Source organism: Camarhynchus parvulus, chromosome 9 (genome assembly GCF_901933205.1).
Source record: "Camarhynchus parvulus chromosome 9, STF_HiC, whole genome shotgun sequence".
In the NCBI taxonomy this organism is placed as follows: Eukaryota; Metazoa; Chordata; class Aves; order Passeriformes; family Thraupidae; genus Camarhynchus; species Camarhynchus parvulus.
This window is the reverse complement of record NC_044579.1, coordinates 19,684,592-19,707,411: the sequence shown is the minus strand read 5'-3', so window position 1 is coordinate 19,707,411 and position 22,820 is coordinate 19,684,592. Positions and strand designations below refer to the sequence as shown.

Genomic DNA, 22,820 nt, shown 5'->3' with positions numbered 1-22,820 from the left:
AACCAGCAGACACCAGGAAAATCCTGGCCCCCAAAGCTGCTGCTTTGCTGCTTTATTTTCATTTGCAGTGCTGGCTGCTGGAGGGGCACCAGAGCAGACATTACAAATACATCAGGAATTAATTCTGGTGCACAGCTCCACCAGCCACAGAGGTCTCCTAGGAAAAGCTCAGGATCTCCTAATTGTTTGCCAAGAGAATCAGCAGCCCAAAGCCAGTTAAACATTCCCAGTCACTGCCTGCACATCCTTCCCAGAGCAAGGTACAGAACAAGCACCAGCCACACAGCCAGGACAGCAGCAATGCCAGCAACCCCAGCCATGCTCCCAAAATCCAGAATCCCTCTAACAGCTCAGCATCGATCCAGACCCAGGCAGAGCCCATGGCAGGAGATCAGGGGCTCACCTTCCCTCTGAACACCACCTTTCTCCCTTCTTTCCTCCTTTGGGAGTCTTCACAGCATCATCTCCCCATCCCCTGTCATACCCCCAAATCCCTCCTGGTACTCTTCTTTCCCACCCACAGTGCTGCACCACTGCAGCCTGCCCTCCCCACACCCTGACAGACACATGTGGCCATCTCCACTCCCACCCTAAGGTCCTGTCCATCTGCCATGGGGCTCCCACCACCCCCCAGTCCCCCCTGGAAGGGGATGAGTGGGTGCAGGTTTGGGAGCGCCTCCCATCTGCTTTTCCCACTTTCCCTGCTCACCTCTGCCAGTGCTGTAGTGCTGCAGTTTATCACTGTACACGGCCTCCTTGCTGTAGGCACGCTTCCTGGGAGAACAGGGGAGACAACAGCCAGGATTCAGGCAGCAGCAGCTGCTGGTGGCCCCAAACCACTCCCCTGCCACCAACACTCCATGAGCAGTGGCATTGTGCTGCTCCCACTGGCCACACGGGTCCCCCATGCCAGCCCTCCCACCCCTAATCTGCACCTTAGCACCTCCCCCTTCCAGGGACACTGATCCCACACTGATCCCACAGGGACCCACCTGCTGCAGACGATGGAAATGGCCACCAGGGAGACGATGAAGACCACCCCAGCTGCTGCAGAGCCCGCGATCAGGGGCAGCTGCTCTCTCAGCTCTGACTTGTAATCGTCTGTGAGGGAAGAGGGACAGGGTCAATCCTCCCTGGCACCTCACAGAGTGAGAGCAGCCCTTGGGAAGGGGCCCCCTCTGCTCCCAAGGTGGTGGGACCAGGGGATCCAGGCAGAGGGTTCAGCTGAGGCAGGGGATGAGCCAGTGCCATGGTGCACTGGTGTATGCTTGATTCATACACCTTTGGCTTAAAGACAGGGGAGAGAAGATTCTGGAAATAACATCAGGCCAATGTGCATGGGCCCAGTCTCCCAAAAGGTGCCTTTGTCCATGGCTTTGGCATTTCTCTTTCCTCAATAAATTCATTTATTGAGCAACCTGATCTACCAGAAGGTGTCTCTCCACATGGCAGGGGGCTGGAACAAGATAAACTTTAGGGTCCCTTCCAACCCAAACCTTTTTGAGACTCTATGATTTAAACCTGTTGGCCATTTAGACCAATCTTAATTTGGGGTTTCACAGACACAAAATACCTACAAGTTGTAGGAGAGGAGGAGAACACCATTAATAAGCAAGCCAGCCAGAGAATGCTGTGCCAAGACTTCACCCAGATCAGACATCAGAGAGTTCACACAAATGATATCAAAGTTCATACAATGGTGAATTTTGGGAGTGAGGCTCAGGAGAACCTGGGAACCCTCACCACAGGCCTGCTTGTAGGTTTTAATATCTCAACATTTGCAGAGCCATGGTACCCACAGCATCCTTTCCCCACCAAGCATCTCTTGGAACCTCCTTTGTCTGCTCAGCCACTCCTGCATCCTTCAGCAGCAGGCTGGGGTGAAAGCCAAGGTGGCACCAGGAGGACTGGACATGCCTGGGGGAACACCCAAAAAGCTACAGGCACCCTTCCATGTGTCTCCTCCATTTTTCCTGCCCCATCACTGGTGTGGGTATTCTCAACAGGCAGTATCCAGCAGATCTTACATTCCTGGGGCTTCTGTAGCATTCCAGAAATAAACCTCTCTCCAATGCCCCATATCAAGATCTGCCAGGCTGTGCCAGAAGTCACATGCAAGGGTTAAAATAAAACTCATCCAAAAGAAAGCATTTAGCACCCTTTTATCTGTATTTTCTACTCTGCAGTTAATTACTGGCAACTAGATTTATCTCTTGCATGCTGCTTAAATCCTGAGAAATTCTCATCTAACAATCAATTATTATTTAATAAGCTACACAATCCATTCTTATTAAATTTCAATTAATTGCTTATTTGAGGCAGGATTTTTCTTCTCGCTTCTCTAATCCTGAATATTTGAGGCATCGGAGGGGGGTTTATTACCATTTCCTTCCCTTTGGTCACCCAGCATGGTTTTCCTCTTCCCACCCCAGCTGGCACTCGACATGAATGCATGCTTGGGGTGATCCCTTTTAGCAAAGAAGAAAAGCTTTAGGGAAGAAGAAAAGCTTTAGGGAAGACAGGCAGCGAGGCTGGGAGCCATGGGTATCACCTAAGCAGAGAAGGAACCACACCAGCAGCAACAGGAATGGGAACAGGCTCTCAGCTGCCTTAGGGGTAGGAGAATGTAGTTTTGGTTCACCAATTTAAGATTTCCCCAATTTTAAAATTTCCCTAAATTCACTAATTTCACTTCCCTGAATTTCCTCCCATTCCAAACCATGACACAGGACCTGCTTCACTCACCAACTTCTGGATAAGTCCTGAAGCTGGGATTAATGGAAAACACTCCCATGAGTTAGCAGCTTCTAAACGAAGCCAGTGTTTGTGGGTGGGGGAAAGGCTGGGGCCAGAAGAAGCCATGAAGGTCATGAGCTGGCCCAACACACTCCTCTGGCAAGGGGTCTGACCATCCCAGCTTTGCCCTGATGGCTCAGAGGGACTCCAGGTATCCCAGAGCCTTCCTCCAAGGTTCTACAACCCTCCTCCCACCCCATCACACCATGCCAGACTCACAGCTGGTGCCAGGGGCTTCTGTCCCCACAGCTCAAGGCAGCAGAGACAGAAATAAATAGCAGGGGAAGACCTGGAGCTGAGAGATTGAGAGTGGATCGCTCCTCCCGCCAGCGGTTAACGTGACACTGCCATAAATCACCCGGCTCCTGCCACGCTGCCTGCTGGGACAGAGCTCTGTGTACACAACACCCTGAATCCCATCAGAGCACATGGAGACACCACGGTGCTGCTGGGACAGAGCTTTGTGCACACAAGCTCCTTGAGTCCCATCACAGCATGAGGCTGGAGAACCCCACGCCTCTGGGACAGAGCTTTGTGCACACAAGCTCCTTGAATCCCATCAGAGCATGAGGCTGGAGCATCTCCACACCGCTGGGACAGAGCTTTGTGCACACAAGCTCCTTGAGTCCCATCAGAGCACATGGAGACACTGCCGTGCTGCTGGGACAGAGCTTTGTGCACACAAGCTCCTTGAATCCCAGCAGAGCATGAAGCTGGAGCACCCCACCCCACCGTGGCAGCCGCACTCACCATCGGTGAGGGTCTGGAAGCACATCTTGCCGCTGTACTTGCCGTAGCCGGCCACGGTGCGGGCGCGCACCTGCACCACGTAGACCATGCCGGGCCGCAGCCCCTCCAGCCGCGCCGTGTTCGTCTGGCTGCGCGCCATGGATGAGTTGTACTCGTTGTGGTCCTGCAGACACCCAGAGAGAGCCACCCTCAGTGGGACAGGGACAGCGGGAATGCAGCCCAGCTGTCCCTGCTGAGGGCAGGGATGGGGTTTGGCTGCAGGGGGATAAGGGAGAGGCTCTGGTTCTGTGTCAGACGTGTCCCTGACCCAGAGGATCCCATAGGAAAGGCTGGGAGAACTGGGATTGTTCAGCCTGCAGAAGGCTTTGGGGTGACCTAATTGTGGCCTTCCAGTACCTGAAGGGAGCTGCAAGAAGGAAAGGGATGGACTATTTATAAGGACCTGGAGTGACAGGACAAGGGGGAATGGCTTCCCACTGACACAGAGTACATTTAGGTTGGATATTCAGAACAGATTCTCCCTGTGAGGGTGCTGAGGCCCTGAAACAGGTTGCCCAGAGAAGCTGTGGCTGCCCCTGGATCCCTGGGAGTGTCCAAAACCAGGCTGGACAGGGCTCGGAGCAACCTGGGCTAGTGGAAGATGTCCCTGCCCATGGCAAGGGGCGGAACAAAATGAGGTTCAAAGTCCCTTCAACCCAGGACATTCTATGATTCTATGAAACAGGACCCACAAGGAACTGGGGAGGCCCCTGCAGCACATGCTTCCCAGGCAGCCCCCTGGTCCCAACCAGAGCAGGGAGCATGGAGTAGCAGAGGGAAACAATAAGATCATCCAGAGCAAAAATAATTTATGAACAACAGATTCCTCCTCTTCAAATGACTGACGTCCTTGTGCATTTCAGAAACATCCCACAGTTATGGAAACCTCATGTCCCTGCCCACAACATGGGGGCTGGAACTGAACGATCTTTAAGGTCTCTTCCAACCGAAACCATTCTGTGATTCCCCTAAACACCATAATGTGCCCTCTGAGACCCTGCTCAAGCAGGTTCAAGGGCAACTCTCTGCTGAGATCCCCAGCCCCTGCAGTCCTGCTCTGCTGGCACAGGTCCTTGGCCTAGACCTACTGTCATTTTTTACCACATTCCCCAGTGCTTTGCTGGTAAGAGGCTGCTGGTGAGATCATCTAATTATTCATACTTAGAGGAATTCATTAGAGCTGGCGAGACACAGGAGAGATGGAACAGCTTGGGCTGGGCACGGTTCATCGCAGGGGTTGGAAGCGTGTCCCCTGCAGGACAGGACAGCTGCCAGGGACAGGACCAGTGGCAGGCAGTGACCCGGGGCAGGGACAACCTCCATAACCTTCTCTGGTCCTCTGCAACCCCCTCCTCTCCTCCTGATGCCATCCCCATGATTCAGGTTCATCCTAGCAAACACCAGAGCCAAGGCAGCCACGGGCTCTGATGTGCTGGACAAATGCTGCCATGGGGAAGGAATGGCTCATGTCAGACAGGGCTCTGAGCAACCCAACCTAGTGAGAGGTGTCCTATGGCAGGAGGGTGGAACTAGCTGAGCTTCAAGGTCCTTTCCAACTCAAGCTGCTGTGTGAGTCTGATGCTGTGATTGTGTGCAGTCACAACTCACTCCCACCTTCTGCAGGCAGCTCGGGTGACTTGCTGCCTGTCCTGCCTGCCCATTCCCAGCAGAGCCTGTCTCAGAGCCCATTGCTGTTGCCTCTGCCCCCAAGCCCCAGCCCAGCCCCACAGGGCTCCCCCAGGCTCACCGGGGCCGGCCTGGAGCCCACGGTGCTGCCCACGTCGGGCGTGCAGATGCGGCTCAGCTTCTCGTAGTAGCGGATCTCGTAGTCCAGGATGATCCCGTTGGGCTGCTCAGGCTGGGGCCAGGACAGAGTGATGCTCCTCATAGTGGCACTCACCTGGTGCATGATGGGCACAGTGGAGGGGGCTGCCAAGGAAGAGGAGAGTGAGGGAAAATTAATGGAGAGGGGTAGGAAAGATGGCCTTGAGAGGGGGGAAATCCCCACGGCATTCCAGATCTCCCATGCCTGTGGTTGGCTTCCCCCTGGGACCAGCTCACTCATTAGCAGTGAGAAGACTGGCATCTCAGCAGCTTTACATGGAAGCAGAGCAGCAAGTCACTGAGGGAATTGTGCTATTTAAACCAACTGCTCCTTTTAATTAGGGGCTTGGAAATCCTTGGTGTTCCTTCTCCCTGGGAGTGCTTGCTCCAAGGATGTCTCCCATGGTGGGAGAGACACAGCAAAGCTCTCCCCAGTGGGGCAAACAAAGGTTTGGTGACAGGGTCCAGCTGTGTGTGACATCTTTTGCTGTAACAGCCTTTTGCTGGGAGCCAGCACTCAGCACCCAGGGAGCTGTGCCACAACTGCCACCCCCTGTGCTCTCAGAAATGGGATGTGGGAGCAAAAATCTGCCCACCCTGAGGACAGTGACAGGGAACCAGGCCAGGGACACCCAGCCCAGCTTTGGCTCCAGAGAAGCTGCTGGGGCTGCTCTTAGGGGCTCTCAGGGGATGCTCATCCTCAGCACCCAAATGTGATTCTCCCAGTAAAACAGCAACACTGTCCTTCCACCATTAGGGACAATGAGCCACTGAATCAGTCAGGAGACCCTTTTCCAAATGTTTTGTTCCCTCCAAGCTGCGCTTATAAAGGGCAGAGCCCAATACAGCCCTAATCCTGAACTTAATCCTTACTTTTCCAAAAGAAAAGTATCCAAGTCTGTCCACACCCAAAGGGGCACTGGCAAGTCCTGTCCACAGAGTCAGTTCCCAGTCCAGCCATGTCTGCCCTCCTCCTCCCCCTCACCATGCCTACAGTGCTGGGCAGGGAAAATGCCTCCCCTGTGTGAATCCAAGGAACACCTGAACCCAGCACAACCAGCCTGGGGCACGGCATCATGCCATGGAGGGAATCTGGGGGTGGCAGGAGCCCTGTTTCTCACAGTTCCAATGGAAGATGTGGATAGTTCAGCACTGCCTTTATTTACCCAGAATACTTAATCCTATATTATCTTTTTAATCTCTCCACATCTGCTCCAGGAATATGCTCATGGGCTGAAATTAAGCACTCTGATTGATTGCTGTTTCATTAACTCCCATTAGTTTGGATGGGGCTGGGGAAATGGTTGGGAAAATCCTCTGCAAAGCCAAAGAGATTTTAGAGGGAGAGCACCAACACCGTGGATACCCCTGGTGAATTTCCATCAGGTTACCCCACAGCCCAGCATTTTCATGTTTGCAATCAGTCTTTGCAAGACAAACAGGGACCACTGGGGTACAGACAGACAGATGAGGGTGACCTGGCTGTTCCTAGCTCCCCGTGGTGGGAGAAGAGCTAAGAAACACCCTAAAAATCCACTCCAGGAACAAAAAGGCCTGGAAACAAGAGGCAGGTTTGGCTGCACGTGGTTCAGCAGACAGCGATGCCAGCCAGGCACAAGTGTAGATTTGTATTCCCTGGAGCCAGGAGACTGAAATATTTACACTGAAGTATTTACACCAGGTTTCTCCATTGTGCTATCCAGAGGGAGCAGGATGGCAAAGGCTGCCTGCCCTGGCACAGAGCAGGAATTCCCAATCCCTTTTTAAACCCAAAGCACATGGATTTCCATCCCCTCTGATCCTCAGGGCAGCCCAGGACCAGTTGCCCCCTTGCCATCTGCACACCCACTCCCCCAGCATCCCTGTTTGACCCAGAGCTGCTCATTCATCTCCTGATGCCTGACTGGGGACAGGAAAGGGAGCAGGGGAGCCTGGAAAAGGAGACAAGAACAAAATAATGGGAGAGGGACATGCCAGAGGAGACAGAGCCTGGACTCAGCCCCAGGATGCTGCTCCCTCTGTGCTGTAACACTGTTAGACTGTGTTTCAAGGCTGGATTCACCCCATCTCCCTTCTCCCAACTGGAAAAATGGTGATGCCATTTCATCCCCAAGCAATCTAGAAGGGGATAAAAGCAGGTATCAGATAACCCTCCCACCCTGCCCAGGGCACAGGCAACCCTTCCCTATCTCCATTCCTCTTCCTCCCTCTTCTCCTGGCCATTCTCCCCACTCAGGGCCGGGGGCACCACAGCCATCACACACACCCTGGGAGCTTTTCCTTTTGGACACAGAGCTGGCAGCCAGCACAGGGACAGCCAAACTCCCCCGGCACCGCCTGGACTCACCGGCCTGGTTGGTGGTGATGTTGACAGAGACGTGCTGCTGAGGGAAGGGGCTCTTGCTGGACACGCCATTGACAGCCTGGATCTCGAAGGTGTAGGGGGTGTGAGCCCAGAGGTTGCTGATGAAGACGCGCTGTGTCGGTGAGGCCCAGCTGGCGGGGCACGAAGTCCACATTGTCGTCGCAGCGGGAGCAGGCGCGCCGGTCCGAGCGGCACTTCTTGCACACGATGTTGTAGGTGACGTCGTCCCGGCCGCCCGTCTCCGCGGCGGGTGCCACTCCAGGATGATGGACGTCTCGTTGACGATGGAGATGACGTTGCGGGGGCCAGATGGGACACCTGTGGGGAAGGAGAGGCACTGAGACGGGTCCTTGGCCTCCCACGGAGGCTCCAGCACAGGAAGGACACCCCAGGGCTCTGCAGTACCCACACCTCCTCTCTCAGGAGGGATTTGTGTCCACAGCTTGGCTTAGCTCAGGATCAACTTCCCACATTGGCAACACCAACCACCTGCACTGCAAACAAGTTTCCCAGATGGAGACAACAACTCCTGTGGTATTTTCGGGGTCCCCTGTCGTGGGGAGGAAAGATGAATCTGAGTCCATGCTCTTAGAAGGCTAATTTATTATTTTATGATATTATATTAAAACTATACTAAAGAATAGAGAAAGGATACTCACAGAAGGCTTAACAAGATACTAATGAAAAACCTGTGACTCCTTCCAGAGTCCTGACACATCTGGACCTTGATTGGTCATTAAATTAAAACAATTCACAGGAAACCAATCAAACAATGACCAGGTGGTAAACAATGTCCAAACCACATTCCAAAGCAGCAAAACACAGGAGAAGCGGATCAGATAATTATTGTTTTCATTTTTCTCTGAGGTTTCTCAGCTTCCCAGGAGAAGAAATCCTGGCAAAGGGATTTTTCAGAAAATATGATGGCAACAAACTCCCATGCCACAAACTCACTTAAGCCTCCAAAAAACCTCCGTGTGGAATGCACACAGATCCATCCATGAAGTTGGACTCATTTTAATCCCACCAGGAGATGCTGAGATAACTGCAGTGCTCACATGGAGAAGCACCTCGAGCAGATTATCCCAGCAAGAGAAAAATCACTTAGCCAGCACCATGGAGAACCAGAGAAGCAGCAGGAGAAGAGAGAGTCAAAAATGGAAAGTGGTTATTAAGGGTTCAACATCTCAAGTTGGAAACCAGGGAATTTCCCAGCATAGAGGAAAGCCAGCACCACTCCATGGTTTGCAAGCAGCTCCCATGTTGGACAAGAGATGAAAACTGCATTGATCAAAGCTGCCAGGAGCCATTGCAAATGCTCCAGAGGATGGGAATTGAATGTGGCTCCGATTGCAAGCGCTGCTGGATCAGGGCTGCAGTCCCCTCAGGAGGCAGCCAGGAGAGCAGCACTGAGGTACAAACACACAACTGCACAGATCCAGGGAAGGATCTGGGGTCAGCCAGGACAGCCCCACAGCCAAAACCACAAAACTCAGCTGCTTGGTTATATTAAATAAAGGAAGCAAGGAATTCTTGATGATGACTGGGCTGGGGGCTGTACTTTCAAGAAAGAAAAAGGACTTTGCCATGATACAGGGAGCAATAAAAATGATGGAGGACTTGACCTGCAAGGAAGGGTTAAGAGAGAGAAGCACACTCTGTCTTGGGGAAACCCATCCCATGGGAGCCCTCCTCATGTGTGTGTATGTGTGCCAGGGAACATCGTTAGGGCTGTGGATAAATCAGCCCTGTTGAGTGGCCAGGGATGGGCTGGACAGGGACAGATTCATCAGCACCATGCTGACGTGGCTGGTGGGATGGAGAGGTCATTCCGCATGGAGACACTCTGGGAGCCTCTCTAAGCTGCTGCCGTGGATAATGCAGGTGAAAGATTTTGTTGAAATGCCCAGAGAAATGACAGCTTTAAAAAAAATTAAGATAATAATATTCCATTCCCTTTAACCGTTTTCCTCTTTAGGAGTCAAAGTGTGTGGCATGGAGCAGCCAGCAGTGCAGCATCCTCGGTGGCAAGGGCTTTCCTGTACCTGAGGCACCACAGCATTGCCAGGCTGCCCCATGGTGGAGATGTCACAGAGAGTTATAGGAGGGTTGTAGGGGCCACAGCACGGACAGAGGAGAGAGAAGGACCTTGATTCCCCAGGGGAACAAGACTGCAGGACTCACAAAGGCTCAAACAGGATCAATATGAGTGAGTTACCCCCAAAAATCTGCAACCTGCCTCACAAGCCTTAATCCAAATCCTCCCTCCATACCTTAAGCTGTTAATATCTTTTCAAGAAAAAGGAAAAAATCCGTATTTCTTCCCCTTCCCAGCAGCAAAATGCTGCCTCCCCAGATTCCTCCCACTTTATTTGCAGCCCCTTCCCCTCCTCTGCAGGGGCCCAGGAACTGCAGGGATCACCCTTGGAAGGGTTCCAGTCCAGGGCACAGCCAGCAGCTCCACAATGTTATGTACTGACACAGAGAAACTTTGTGGGTGAACAGATGGCACCTCAGATTGGAGCACTACAAAATCAAGCACTGACGAGAAGAAATAAAAAGAGACTTTTCTTCCTGTATTCCTATAGCACAGCAGTGTTGTAAATCAGTTATGTAACGAGGCATAATAAAGATCTGTAGATTATCTGTAGTTGTGCAACCTGCTGAATACCTGTATGAGAGCTCAGGTGATCCAGCAAAACACACAAATCCTTTCCTCGTTTCCTTGATGTGTGCTTTGGGCACTTCCCAGCATGGAGGTTCTGGAGCATCCGTGTGCTAAAGCTCCACAACAGGCTGGTTCAAGGGCCTGGAGTGTATCTGGGTGGGATTGAGGCCTGAGTTTCCAGCAGGCTGAAGAGGACAGCAGCTCTTTCCCCTCTCCTGGGCTCTTTTCCCACCAAAAGACAGCCTTGAGGACACTGCTGCCGTGCCAGGCAGCTCGGGCAGGCAGCCGAGCAGCGACGCATCGCTGAATACCAATGCTTAATGCAGCCTTCCCCCTATTAAAAAATACTCCATCTGCAAGACTATGAACAAGACAGCCAGAGCAGATAACTTTAAATCCTCATTTATCCTGGGGACTATCTCCCTGCCATCACCACCGCTGCCTGGCTGATGTATAAATCCCAGAGGCTGCCAGTAAGGTGGGATGTGGAGCCACCCCATCCTCCGCCTTGCCCACCCAGCCGTGCTCTTCCTCCCATCCACAGCAGGACAGGGGGAAGAAAATAAAACAAACTCTGCATGGATTGAGACTTCATCCCTGCTGCTGCCCCAAGAGGGAGGGGAGTGTTGGGAAGGATGAAAGTTTGACAAGAAAGTCTCGCAGATATGGATGCTTAATAGAAAGATTTTTAAATGTAGAGTCTGATGAAGGGATAGAGATGGAAGCAAGTTTTGATATAGAAGAAAAGAATTGCTGAGCCAGTCTTACTGGCCAACCAAGGAGGGAAAGGGTGTGTTAGTTAGAAGGGGTTTTTATGACTTAGAGCAAAGGATAAACCCACCTCAAACAAGCTGTTTTTACCAAGCAGAAAGACAGCACAGGCAAACAAGTCAGCAAAGTTGCAAGTAGAAAAAAGGTTTCAGAATTTTCCACTGCAAGAAAACTGAAAACCAACTTCTAGCTTAAACTGTAATGTACTAACTTTTAGTGATTGGAGAATAGTAACATGAATATGGTAATTAGAGTAGTTATGATAGGCTATAGGTAATAGTTCAGGTATAGATTGGTTCTACTAAGATGCTAAGCAAAGAAAAGTCTATAATGCAATGTAACCAAAACCAAAGGGTCTCCAGGCCTGCCTGCAGCTGGAGCTGACAGCTGTGGGCACAGGCTCTGTTGCCCACGACCCTGGACTGCTGTAACCTCTTGGATGTAATAAACTGCATTCTGGAGAGCTGCCTGGAGTCCCACATCCCTCATTTCGGCTCTTACAGGGCAGGCCCTGCAGCGCCCAGCCCCAGCCCATACTCACTGGTGCAGGCGGCGGCGGGCGGGTCGAAGTCGGCTCGGTAGTAGCCGTTGCGGCAGGCGCAGAGCGGCGAGGCCTCGGCGCTGGAGCGGCTGTTCGGGGGGCACGGCACGCACAGCCCCGCGCCCTGGCTGGCCTTGAACGTCCCTGCAGGGCAGGCTGCAAGAGAGAGAGCACAGCACTTGGGTCCTGAGCTGTTCCAGGACAAAGGGGAAAGCAGGTCTTGTCCTTGGAATGGGGTGGAAAGGAAGGAGAGGAGACACAGAAAAGCTTCACACTTGCAAATGGGGTAGCACCTTCCCATGAATCTGGGACGGCCAGAATTTTCCATGTTGGCTGTGGATTATTCCTGAAGCCACTAGCACCACATGGCAACAATCTTTAGCCAGGCAGAGCAAGGGGGCTGCAGTAGCTGCTTTGTTCCCTACTGCTTGTATCCAAGCAGGGATATGGAGGGGGCTGGGGTACCCCCACCCCAGCAGCACCCATGGGGAGATGGACAAGCAGGGGCAGGACAGCTCCTCTTCTCCTGATCAGTCCCTTTCCACCACCCCCAACAGCCTGGCTCAGGACCCACAGCTCTTTTTTTCATGCAAAATTTAAATATTTAATTAAAAAGTCAGTGTGACACCCATAACAGTGTGTTATGGGTCCATCCTGTTCATCCCTCGCAGCCTGGGGCTGGAGCTTCCCAGCCTCTGAGTTCATTCAAGCAGGAAATGGCATCTAATTCATAACAGAGAAGATGTTCCAGTTACACTGAGGGTTTAATCAGCCACAGGGGAGGTTTCATTAATCAACCATCTCGCTGCTGTGTGGAGAGAGGGCGAGGATGGAGTGACAGGGATGGGGTCCCTCATCTCTGCCCCACCCCACCCATCCTCAGCGATGGGCACTGATGAATGATGCTCATCCATCCCTGACATCCAACAAAGTCTGACAGAACCAAAGGCTGCAGAAGGGAATAACTGTATTTTGGCACACGCACCCACTCAAGGGATCAGACTTCCATCCAGCCCAGGAGAGACTGTTCCTGGCCTCACACCAGGGTGGTGCCAGCCCTGCCCCTGTGATGCCATCCCCCAGGGCACAGCTCTGCAGAGAAACACCCGACGTGCCTCATAAACACGGCGATGATTGAGATAATGGAAAGTGCCTCTTAGCCCCTGTCTGCTGCATCAGGATATGAGGCATCTCCTAGCAGCCATGAAGAGGAAATTAATAGGAGCAAGCAGGAGTAACCACTTTGATGCAATTTCCTTGGGAGATAGTGGACCATCTAATCTTTATTGGAGCCCTTTAACCTGTCATTCAAAACTCATGAAGGCCTCCCGCTCACACAGCCTTCCCAGATATTAACAGATGATAGAAAAGAATAAATCAAAACAATCTTTTACAATTTTATTATTCAGAAGATTCCTCCCCCCAGCCTGAGGCACACAACTGGCTGCAATGAACTGTCTCTTTCCAGTGGCCCTGAGATGCTGGGTGGGGATGTGACATTCCAGAGGAACCAGCCACCATCTCCCACTGCCTTTCCTCTTCCCCATCACAGGAGGGCTGCTGAGTCCTCCACATCCCACCACAGCCATCCCATGCATGTGGCATCTGAAGGAAGCACTCAGGGCCATAACCCACCACCTCATGCAGTGTGCAGTGAGACACACAGGGTCACCATGCAGTCCAGAGGGTCTGAGGGGACCTTCAGGATGCTCCACAGCAGAAGGCAGAGGGATGCAGATCCCTCCCCAGTACACACACAGAGCCCTATTCCCCTAACAGCACAAGGAGGCACAGAGTTACACAGACACACAGGGCAGGAGACAAAACCACAAGTGGACACCAAGGCTTTGAGTGCATCTCCAGCTCCTCACCTCCCCCTCCTCACCATGTCCCAGCAGCTTTGTGCTCCCACAGGAAGGGGAGCACCCATGAGACAGGCAAAGGGGGACCTGTGGGCTTTGGAACTGGAGGATGTATCAGAACACACCTGAAACATGCCAGGTTCTTTGGAGGAGCAGGAAGGGGAGGGCAGTGGAACCAGGGAACAGCCACCTGAGTTTTAATGGAAGAGGATGGAGGAGGGAAGGAGGATGATGAGAGGACTGCAGTGCTATGAACAAGCCTCAGTTTAAAGCTTGAGGGCATGTTGGTGGGTTGGTTGAAAAGGTTTGTTAATGTTTAATTACAATTAATCCAAGTGATGCTTTGTCAAAACACCTGAACATGGCACCCTGCACCCCAGTGTCCACAGGCTTCCCTTATCACTTCGCTTATCCACAAATTCCTGTAATCTGCAAGCACGTGGCTCTTAATTGCTATTATTACCAATTAGCTTTTCTCTCCTGTAATTACACGGTGCTTGCCTAAAGCCTCCCACAGTTTCAGGGAGGTGGATGCCTTCTCCTCCCTCCCAAATACACCGTGGGCACAGCACTCCCCTCTGGCTGCTGCCCCTGTGTCCCCTCTTTCTGGGAGAGCTGAGCCATGAACCCAATACCAAAAACACAACACAAACCCCCAGGGCCCTGCAATGCCATGGTGGGATCCATAATCCTTCACATGGCAAACTTACAGTCCAAGTGCAAGGCTCAGATGGAGCACTTGAGCCCAGGAGGGAGCAATAAATCACCCCACTAATGGCCAGTGCAACATTTGCCCGAATTTAATGGCTGCTCCAAGAGCTTCCCAGAGCTGGCAAGGTCTGCATCCATGACAGGGTGTCACACAAGGGCAGGATGAGGCTCTGCCTCAGCTTTCCCTGTGGGAACAGGCTTTTTCTGCCAGTGCCCAGGCTATGGCACAACCTGCATCTCTTCAGCCCGGAGGAGAATTAATTGATTGTTGATTATGGGGGCTGGATAAGATTAATGACATGCTTAACTATCCATTTCCTCACATTTAGGCACCAGGGGTGTGTTTGTAAATGCTGAGGCACAGAACTCCTCCGTGCTGCTCAGCAGGGAGGATGCTCAGCACTTAACCCCCCCACAATCCAAAGCTGCCCACGGATCCATCATCCTGCCTGCACACCAGGAATGCTGCACATCCCAGGTGTCAGTTTGCCAGCAGGACTCCTTTGCCAGGGCTGACATGTCTGGGGGTGGCAGAGAACATCACTGAAACTCAGGCTTCTTGCAGCGAAATGTCATCAGTGGAAGTTTGGGGGGAAAATCGCAGCAGGTCGCTGTCACATCCAAGGGGTGATTGTAAGGACACAGGGATGGATACAGCTGGGGACTCCCAGCCAGAGCTGAACCTCTCCTATCCATCCTCAAAGGCTCAGAGGAGGGATGTGTCACATCTCTCATGCAAGCAAACACCCAGTGAAGGCACCACAAAGCTGTGTCCCCACTGCCACCTCCCTCTGCAGCTAAAGGAACCACAGAATCTGGGACTGACAGAACCTCAGAATCTGAGAATAACCAAATCACAGAACCTCAGAATCTGGGAATAACAGAACCTCAGAATCTGAGAATAACAACCACAGAACCTGGGAATGACAGAACCTCAGAATTTGAGAATAACAGAACCTCAGAACCAGGGAATCATGGAATCACAGAACCAGGGAATCACGGAACCACAGAATCCGAGAATGCCAAAACCACGGAATCACAGAACCACAAATATGCTGAGTTGGAAGGGATCCCCAAGGATCATCAATCCAACCCCTGGCCCTGCACGGACACCAGAACAATCCCACCCTGTGCATCCCTGGGAGCATTGTCCAAATGCTCCTGGAGCTCTGGCAGCCTTGGGGCTGTGCCCATTCCCTGGGGAGCCTGGGCAGTGCCCAGCAGCAGGATGGATTATGGAAGCATTCACACAGCAGCACTCCGAGGGCTTTTCACTGCTCAACATTCTCCCGTATCCTGCATCACCATATTCCAGGTGCCAGGAGTCCTAAAAAGAGCCAGAGAGAGATAAGCAGGATCTCTGGCTCATCCATCCCTGCTCCTGCCCAAGGCAAGCCACCATCACAGCCTCTGTGGAAAGGGTGCAAATGTGGGGATATTCAAGCATGGGGGTATCCAAGCGTTTCACTCTCAAACTAAATCCTCTCAGTTAGCACCTGGAACTTGCACTTTTTAATTACTCTCTCAGGGAAGCTTAAGTCAAAAGAGGAAAAAAAAAAGAAGGAAGAAAGAAAGGAGACACTGCCTCTACATTAACTTGCTCTAAAGCTCCCTGGGGAGGCAGAGTGGCATTTTTCCTTCTCAGATTTTAAAATAGGAGCTTCTCCAAGGAATTACAGATCCAGCAGCGATTCAGAGAGCCCTGACCTGCCCCAACCCTCACCAGCACCCAGCAAACCAAGTCAGCAGTGCCTCATCCATCCCATGCCCCTGTGTCCCTGCTGTGCAGGGAATGGGGCAGAGCTAACCCCATTTTCCAGTTATCCCCAAATTCACACTTGGTTTGGGTTCCCTTTTGGGTCCAGTGCTTTTCCAGGGCAATCCCAGTGTCTTTAAGCACACCTGTGGCACTCTGGCACAGCAGGTGATGAAAAGCTGTGTTAGAAGCAGCAATGCTGCACAAGATGATGCCCTCAAGCAAGCTGGAGGTGTGGAGAGCACTGTCAGGTGCAAAGGCACCAAAGAGCCTGGATGATCCAGCCTTGCTCCAAAAAGACCTGTGGAAGCACCAGCAGCACCCCTGGGAGATGGGCAGCAGGGTTTGAGGACAGCACAAGTCAGGAAAAAAGGAGAAACTGTGGCTCATTGCATTTGCAGCCTGCCAGAAAGAGATTCAAGGCCCCACTTTCTGCAAACAATAATTTATCTTTAAGAAAAAATACTGGCATCTCAACCCAACACCTTGTGCACAAGACTCATAATTTTTTGATGTAACTCCCCAAAAAAAGGGAGGAGATGCTTGCCAGAAACCCTTTGTGCATTTTGTACGTACCACTGACAGAGAATCTATCTTTAAATACATTAAAAATAAAATAAGAAAAAAAAAATCATTTTTTTACCCTTCAAACTGGTTAGCCCCAGAGATGGGTGCTTTAAAATGCTCTCCTTGCCATCCTGCTGTCACCCTGAGTGGCCGAGGGGGCAGCTAGGACACCCTCCCAGACACTGTCAGCTGAGAGACGCCATCCAGGCAAATAAACACCCACACGAAATGATGTGCTACAGCAAAGTGTCACCGAGAGGCTGCTGTGACTGCAGGGGCAGGCACTTGGCACAGCCTCCCAGGGCTCCTGCTTGCCCCCAGGGCAGTGCCAGGGGCTCTGCTGACACCGTGTTCCCTGGGGGCACACACAGACCCCAGGCTGCCACCCAGCCCAGGCATTAGGGCTTCAGTGCTTTGATATGATGCTGACACAGCCATCAGGTTGGGGGAAAAGCAGCAGAACTGGGCAGGTTGTCACCCACAGGCAGGGGCTGTCAGCTCCCACCTTCAAAGGGTGACAAGGGCGCTGCTTTCCCACCCTGCTTTCATCTCCCTCGTTATCCTCCCTGCACACATCCCTGGTGCCAGAGGTTTAATTGCGTGGTGCTCTCCTGTCCCCCCTTCCCTCCTGCCTCTCTGTTGGGGAGGGGGCTGGCAGGTTGTTTTGTGAGGATTTTGCCCCCATCCCTGCTTTCTAATGATCTGATTTCCTTTTCTATAAAGCCAAGTGTTTCTGCAGGAACATCTCAGGCTGGCACGGGGAGCCCAGCAGGCAGCCAGCAGTGCCAGGGGGGCTCTGCCATGCCACCCTCCACCAGGCACCCACAAATTCATCCAGAGAGCTTTCCATACTGGGAGCAATGCCAAGCCAGGAGAGCTGGGAGGGTACCTGCATCCTGCCTATGCCAAAAAAAGAGACTCAGCCCTTAAACACCCCATCAGCACCAAATCCCAGCTTCCAGCCCCAGCACAGGCAGAAGAGCATGACCCAGGTGGAGGAACAGGGAAGTCCAAGCATGCCAGCCCTGAAGTATCCTCCTGCTCCCAAGGAGGGAGCTCAGCACAGGACCCCAAGCCATGCCAGAAACCACAGCACATGGGGACAGGATGTCACTCTCATATTTTCTGAAAGATCCCTTTGCCCAGGATTCTTCTCCCGGGAGGCTGAGAAGCCTCAGAGAAAAAGGAAAACAATAATTATCTGATTTCTTCTCCTGTGTTTTGCTGCTTTGGAATGTGGTTTAGAGATTGTCTATCCAACATGTGAATTGTTTTAACTTAATGACCAATCACAGTCCAGCTGTGTCAGGACTCTGGAAGCAGTCACAGGTTTTTCATTAGTATCTTGTTAAGCCTTTTGTGAGTATCCTTTCTCTATTCTTTAGTAGAGTTCAGTATAGCATTCTTTAATGTAATATAATATCATAAAATAATAAATTAGCCTTCTAAGAACATGAAGTCAGATTCATCATTTCCTTCCTGCCACAGGGGACCCTGAAAATACCACAGACAGGACAGCCCAGCAGAGCCTTGTCCCCAGATCCTTGTCCCAAAACCTCACTTTGGTGCAAACTTCACCATTTTGTAGCCAAACACACCAAATTTTGGATCCCCCAGAGATGCTCCTGCCTTGGGGCCATCTGAATCACAAACAGCACCTGCTCCATTGTGTTCCCTTCTTTCAGCACTGTCTAGGCAGAAACTCATGAGATAAGCTCATGAGATAAACATGAGCTTCCCAGCACCGGGGCTGGCATCCTGCAGGCACGGGCTCCATCTCTCCCTGCTCCACATGATGCAGCTGCTTAATTAAACCAGCCCTGCACCTCAGGAGGAATAGGCTTAGATCCGCCTTGGGACACATGTAAATTAAAGTCAGAGCCAGCCTGCCATGGTTTATTCATGGAGGGAAGTAAAATTCAATGTGGTTTTACCTTTCTCAGGGCTTTTTTTTCTCTGCTTTTCTTCTCACGGATGAGAAATGAATTAGAGCAAGGCAGGATTTCAAAGGTGCTTGCAGGGTAGGGAGCTGTGCAAGGCATATTAGAGGCAACAGGAGTGGACGCATCCTTGTTCACCTCTCTCAAAAACCCACCCCTCTCCCCAGAGGAGCAAATACCTGGTTGATGGAGCAAGGTGCTCACAGACTGAAATGCTCACCAGAGTAAGCCCCACGTGCTTCACTGGAAGCAAAACACAGTCCACGCTCTCCCAGAAGCAGTTTTCCCCTAGAAAGGCTTACTTGGAAAAATTAGGGGTCTCTGGATGCAAAGGAGCTCCAACACCAACTGTTCAGGTGACTTCATGGCCCTAAAGGAGCTGAAGCCTCGAGCAGGGCAGGGAAGCAGCTGGTCCAGGCTCCCACATGCCTGGCTGCTCACTGCCTAAAGCAGCCCAACAGGTCCGTGCTCACCCATTTAATCACCACTCTGGGCTCCACTCTCTCTGTTTTTCACGGCTGGGAGGACTTTGAAGGTCTGAAGAGAAAATCTGCCCCAGATGGATGGGAAGAGAAGAGCAGGCACGCCCTGGGCAGACGGTGCCGGGGGGCTGCCAGCTTGCCATGGAGCAGGGAACTCACTCTGCTCTCCAGAACAGCCAGAGGGGGAAAAAACCCAACACTTGTCATGGCCACTTTTCCAAATCACTGTTCCCCCACTCAGGTTCTGTTCTGTTTTAGTTTCCACTTGGCTCCAGGCTCACTGCCCAGTCCCATGCCACAGCTCCACTTCCTTGCATAAACCAGCCACTTTGAGTGATCAAAGTGAATAAATTAATCAAACTCCCGGCAATTCACACACATACACAGGGAGGGTCACAGCAGAGCGAGCAGCAGACACGTGGCCATGGCAGTACCAGGCACAGGCAGCTCCTCACCATCCTCACTGCCCCAGCTCATTATTCTGAGTCAACAAATGAAAGGAGGACGAAGCTGTCATCAAGGATTTGATGCTATTTAACCTCCTCATATTCTTCTTTAAAAACAGATTTAGCAGCTGCAGCCTGACACAGGCTCTTCCCTCTGCCATCCCTGCAAACAGGAACTGCCAGTGCCTAAAGGGGCTCCAAGGGCCTGGAGTGACAGGACAAAGGGGAAGGGCTTCACATGGACAGAGGGCAAGGTTAGACTGGATATTGGAAATAAATTCTTGGGTGGGGAGGCCCTGGCACAGGGTGCCCAGAGAAGCTGTGGCTGCCCCATCCCTGGAAGTGTCCCAGGCCACTGCCCCACCACCATCTGTCATCCACAATGAACCTCACAATGAGTTTGGAGTAAAAAAATGGGGGACAGATTCAGGCCAGGACTTATGTCCCAAAATTACAATCCCCAGAGATGCTCTACCCCCACTCCAGGCAGCAGGCTCCATGGAGAAATATTTTTTTCCCCTCATGAACCACAGCAATGTTAAACTCCAGAGTTGCCAGACACAGAGTGGAAGAGCCAATACTTCCATTTGCCACCTAACCCAGGACATTGTGCTCACCCCTCAATGCCTGCATGAGCCATCAAGCCATCTCATCAACAGGGAAGTGAAAGGGCACAAAAATTCCTGGAGGATCTCCAGGAGAAGCTCTTCCCCAGGGACAGAGCTGCTGGCAGGGGCTGTGGTTAGAAGCCCCTTGAAAAAAGATGCAGCTTTCCTTTGCAAGGGGGGATTTTGGGAACCACCAATGTCTCTCCATAATTCCAGCCCCTCTTCTGACTGGGAAATTGGGGTGGCATTGCCACTGGGCTCCCCAAAGCACAGTGCCCTCCTGGCTGGGAAGCTAACATCTCCCATCCCTAACAGAAACCAATTAAGCACCTCTTCCTCCTTCTCCAGCTCATGCCACGCAGTGTCCCCTCAATCCAGAGAGCATCAAGTGCTCATTAATTACATCTGAAGTGGTTCCTCGTTAGTGCTGACACCGTGAAGGAAGAGTCACCCCAGGATGGGGCTGGGGACAGTTTCAGCCACAGGGCCAGGCTGGCACAGGCAGGGACATGGGGACACAGCTTCCCTGTCACAGCACTGCAGGACATCATGCCTCGGGTCACACTGGGGTGGGGAGATGTCCCAGCATGGAGCAGGACATTGACATTGCCATCCTGGTGGAGGTGAGCCCTGGGGGCTGTGGTTTGGCTGACTGCTCAAGGATTACATGCAGGAATAGATTTGCCTTGGGAGGACATCCCAACCAAGGCACATTCCTCATCCACCCCAAGAGTGCCATGCAAGGAATTAATTAGAAAAACAATTAAGAGAGCTTCCCAATGAATATTTATAGCAGAGCAAGCCATAATTACTATTCCTGGGAGGAAAGGCGCCCTCCTACCCAGCTGCAGAGAGGACACACAGCACCAACAAGGGTGGCACCTTTGCAAAAGCCCTTCCAGCCAAACCATTGCATGCTTCCCACACTGGGTCACCCCTGTGCCACAGTGGGGAGAGCAGGCAACCTGCTCTAGAGCTCCTGGACAGGAAAGGACCCCCTGCAAGCAGTGTGAACACTCTGGCACTGCCCATTTTGGTGCCACCACTGGGGACAGGACAGATGTTCAGAGCTGCAGGGTGGAAGAACACTCACTGACCTCACCTCTGAGCCCAGACAGCTTCTCCCTACCTAAATTTCCACCTGCGTCTATGCTGGTGATAGCAACAAGCAGGCACAAAGGAGTGGTCTCCTCCATCCTCAACATCTGCTACACATAAGTCAAAGCCACCTGAGATTGCAGGGATTTACTGAACATAGGCAGCTCTGGAAGCTTTTCTTAGCTGTGAAACATAATTTGCACCTTGGGCTCTCTAAGAATAAGTTGTCTTCAATAATAACACACGATTAAGAGCTCAGGAGCAGTTCCTATGTGAAGCAGGAGACCTGTGATAATCCCAGGTCTCTCCTGTCACCCCCCTGCAGCACTGCCACCCTTGCTTGCCTGGTGTGCTGAAACAGAAGCCCATGGCAGAACCAGGAGATTTGAGTTTAGCCAGAGAATGACAGTCCCTGGAAACACCCAGAGAACCCTTCTGCCATGCCCAGAACCGTTTCAAATTCCTGTTTTGTATCAGTGCAAAAACCATAAATATCAAAGTAATCCCTGCTTGTGACGAGGGTGACCAGGTCCCTCTGCACTATGAACAGGATAAATGCCAGTGAGCACCAATCCCTACAAAGCCATGTCCATGGTCAGGGCAGATCTGTTGAGCCTGGATGCAATATGTACTATAATAAAGTACAAAATAAAAAATAAAAGTGTAAGTCAATATTGTGTCTCTCCTCAAGGGCAATTTCCTCTCTGGGCTGCAGACCCAGGAGAGAAATTCAATTCATAATTCCCCCTGTATATAATTTTCCAGGATGCCCCTGCTTTTACAGACAAGTTTTAGGCAGCAAAGTCCAGAAACCAGACCTGAGGCTGGAGCCCTCCACCTTCAGCTTGGCACACAGTTCTGTGCCCCACAACTCTCCCCCAGAACAGCAAGGAGATGGGCACCATACACAGAGTAGCACCACACCATTTCAAAAGGCTTCAACCCATGCAGAGCAACACCTTACCACTTCAGAAGGCTGCAAGCTTTGGCCCTCCTTGTTCTTTAGCCCAGCCCTTTATCCCCGCCTGTTGATGCACTGCACCTGTGTGCCCTCTGTTCCCTTTGGTGGTTGGTCAGTGCCCCTGGGCACTCCATGGCTCATTGGCTGTCAATGCTGCTCACCTGCTGCTCACAGCTGTGCCCATTGGGGATGAGGCTCAGCCCCATCCCAATCACCACAAACTGGGTGCCTACAGCCCCTGCCAGAGCATCATCCCAGAGAGGCCCCAGGGAGGGAAGGGATGAGGAAGACAAGGACAGCATTATCCCAGGAACTGCTCCTTGCTCACAGGGGTGGTGCTGCTGGAAGCCCAGCCATGCCCAGGCAGGATGCAGCCACACTGAGAGCACCAAGGTGACCAGCCCCTACCCCAGCTCACAGCTCTCCTGCCTCAAATCCATTTCATACAATAAATGTGACACAAGCAGATGAGTCCTGGGCTGAACACAAAAACAAACCGATGAAGCTCCTTCCAACGCCATTAATGAAATTTTTGTGGCTGGAGTCTGGGGTGGCAGAACAGCAGTTTCCCCCTGGGGTGGGTGCAGAACTGAATTTGGGGTGCCCACAGCTCTGGTTTGATGCTCCCACACGAA

The 22,820-nt window shown here is 52.0% G+C and overlaps 1 protein-coding gene across 1 annotated transcript in view; it reads right to left on the bottom strand.

Moving 5' to 3' along the window:
- The window catches only part of EPHB1 (EPH receptor B1), a 69,965-nt gene that overhangs the window by 9,557 nt on the left and 37,588 nt on the right, over positions 1 to 22,820 (bottom strand). The window contains 8 exon segments of the mRNA XM_030954205.1: positions 710 to 774; positions 993 to 1,101; positions 3,547 to 3,709; positions 5,333 to 5,514; positions 7,757 to 7,889; positions 7,891 to 8,018; positions 8,021 to 8,092; positions 11,755 to 11,910. Coding sequence (XP_030810065.1) covers positions 710 to 774; positions 993 to 1,101; positions 3,547 to 3,709; positions 5,333 to 5,514; positions 7,757 to 7,889; positions 7,891 to 8,018; positions 8,021 to 8,092; positions 11,755 to 11,910 — 1,008 coding nt within the window.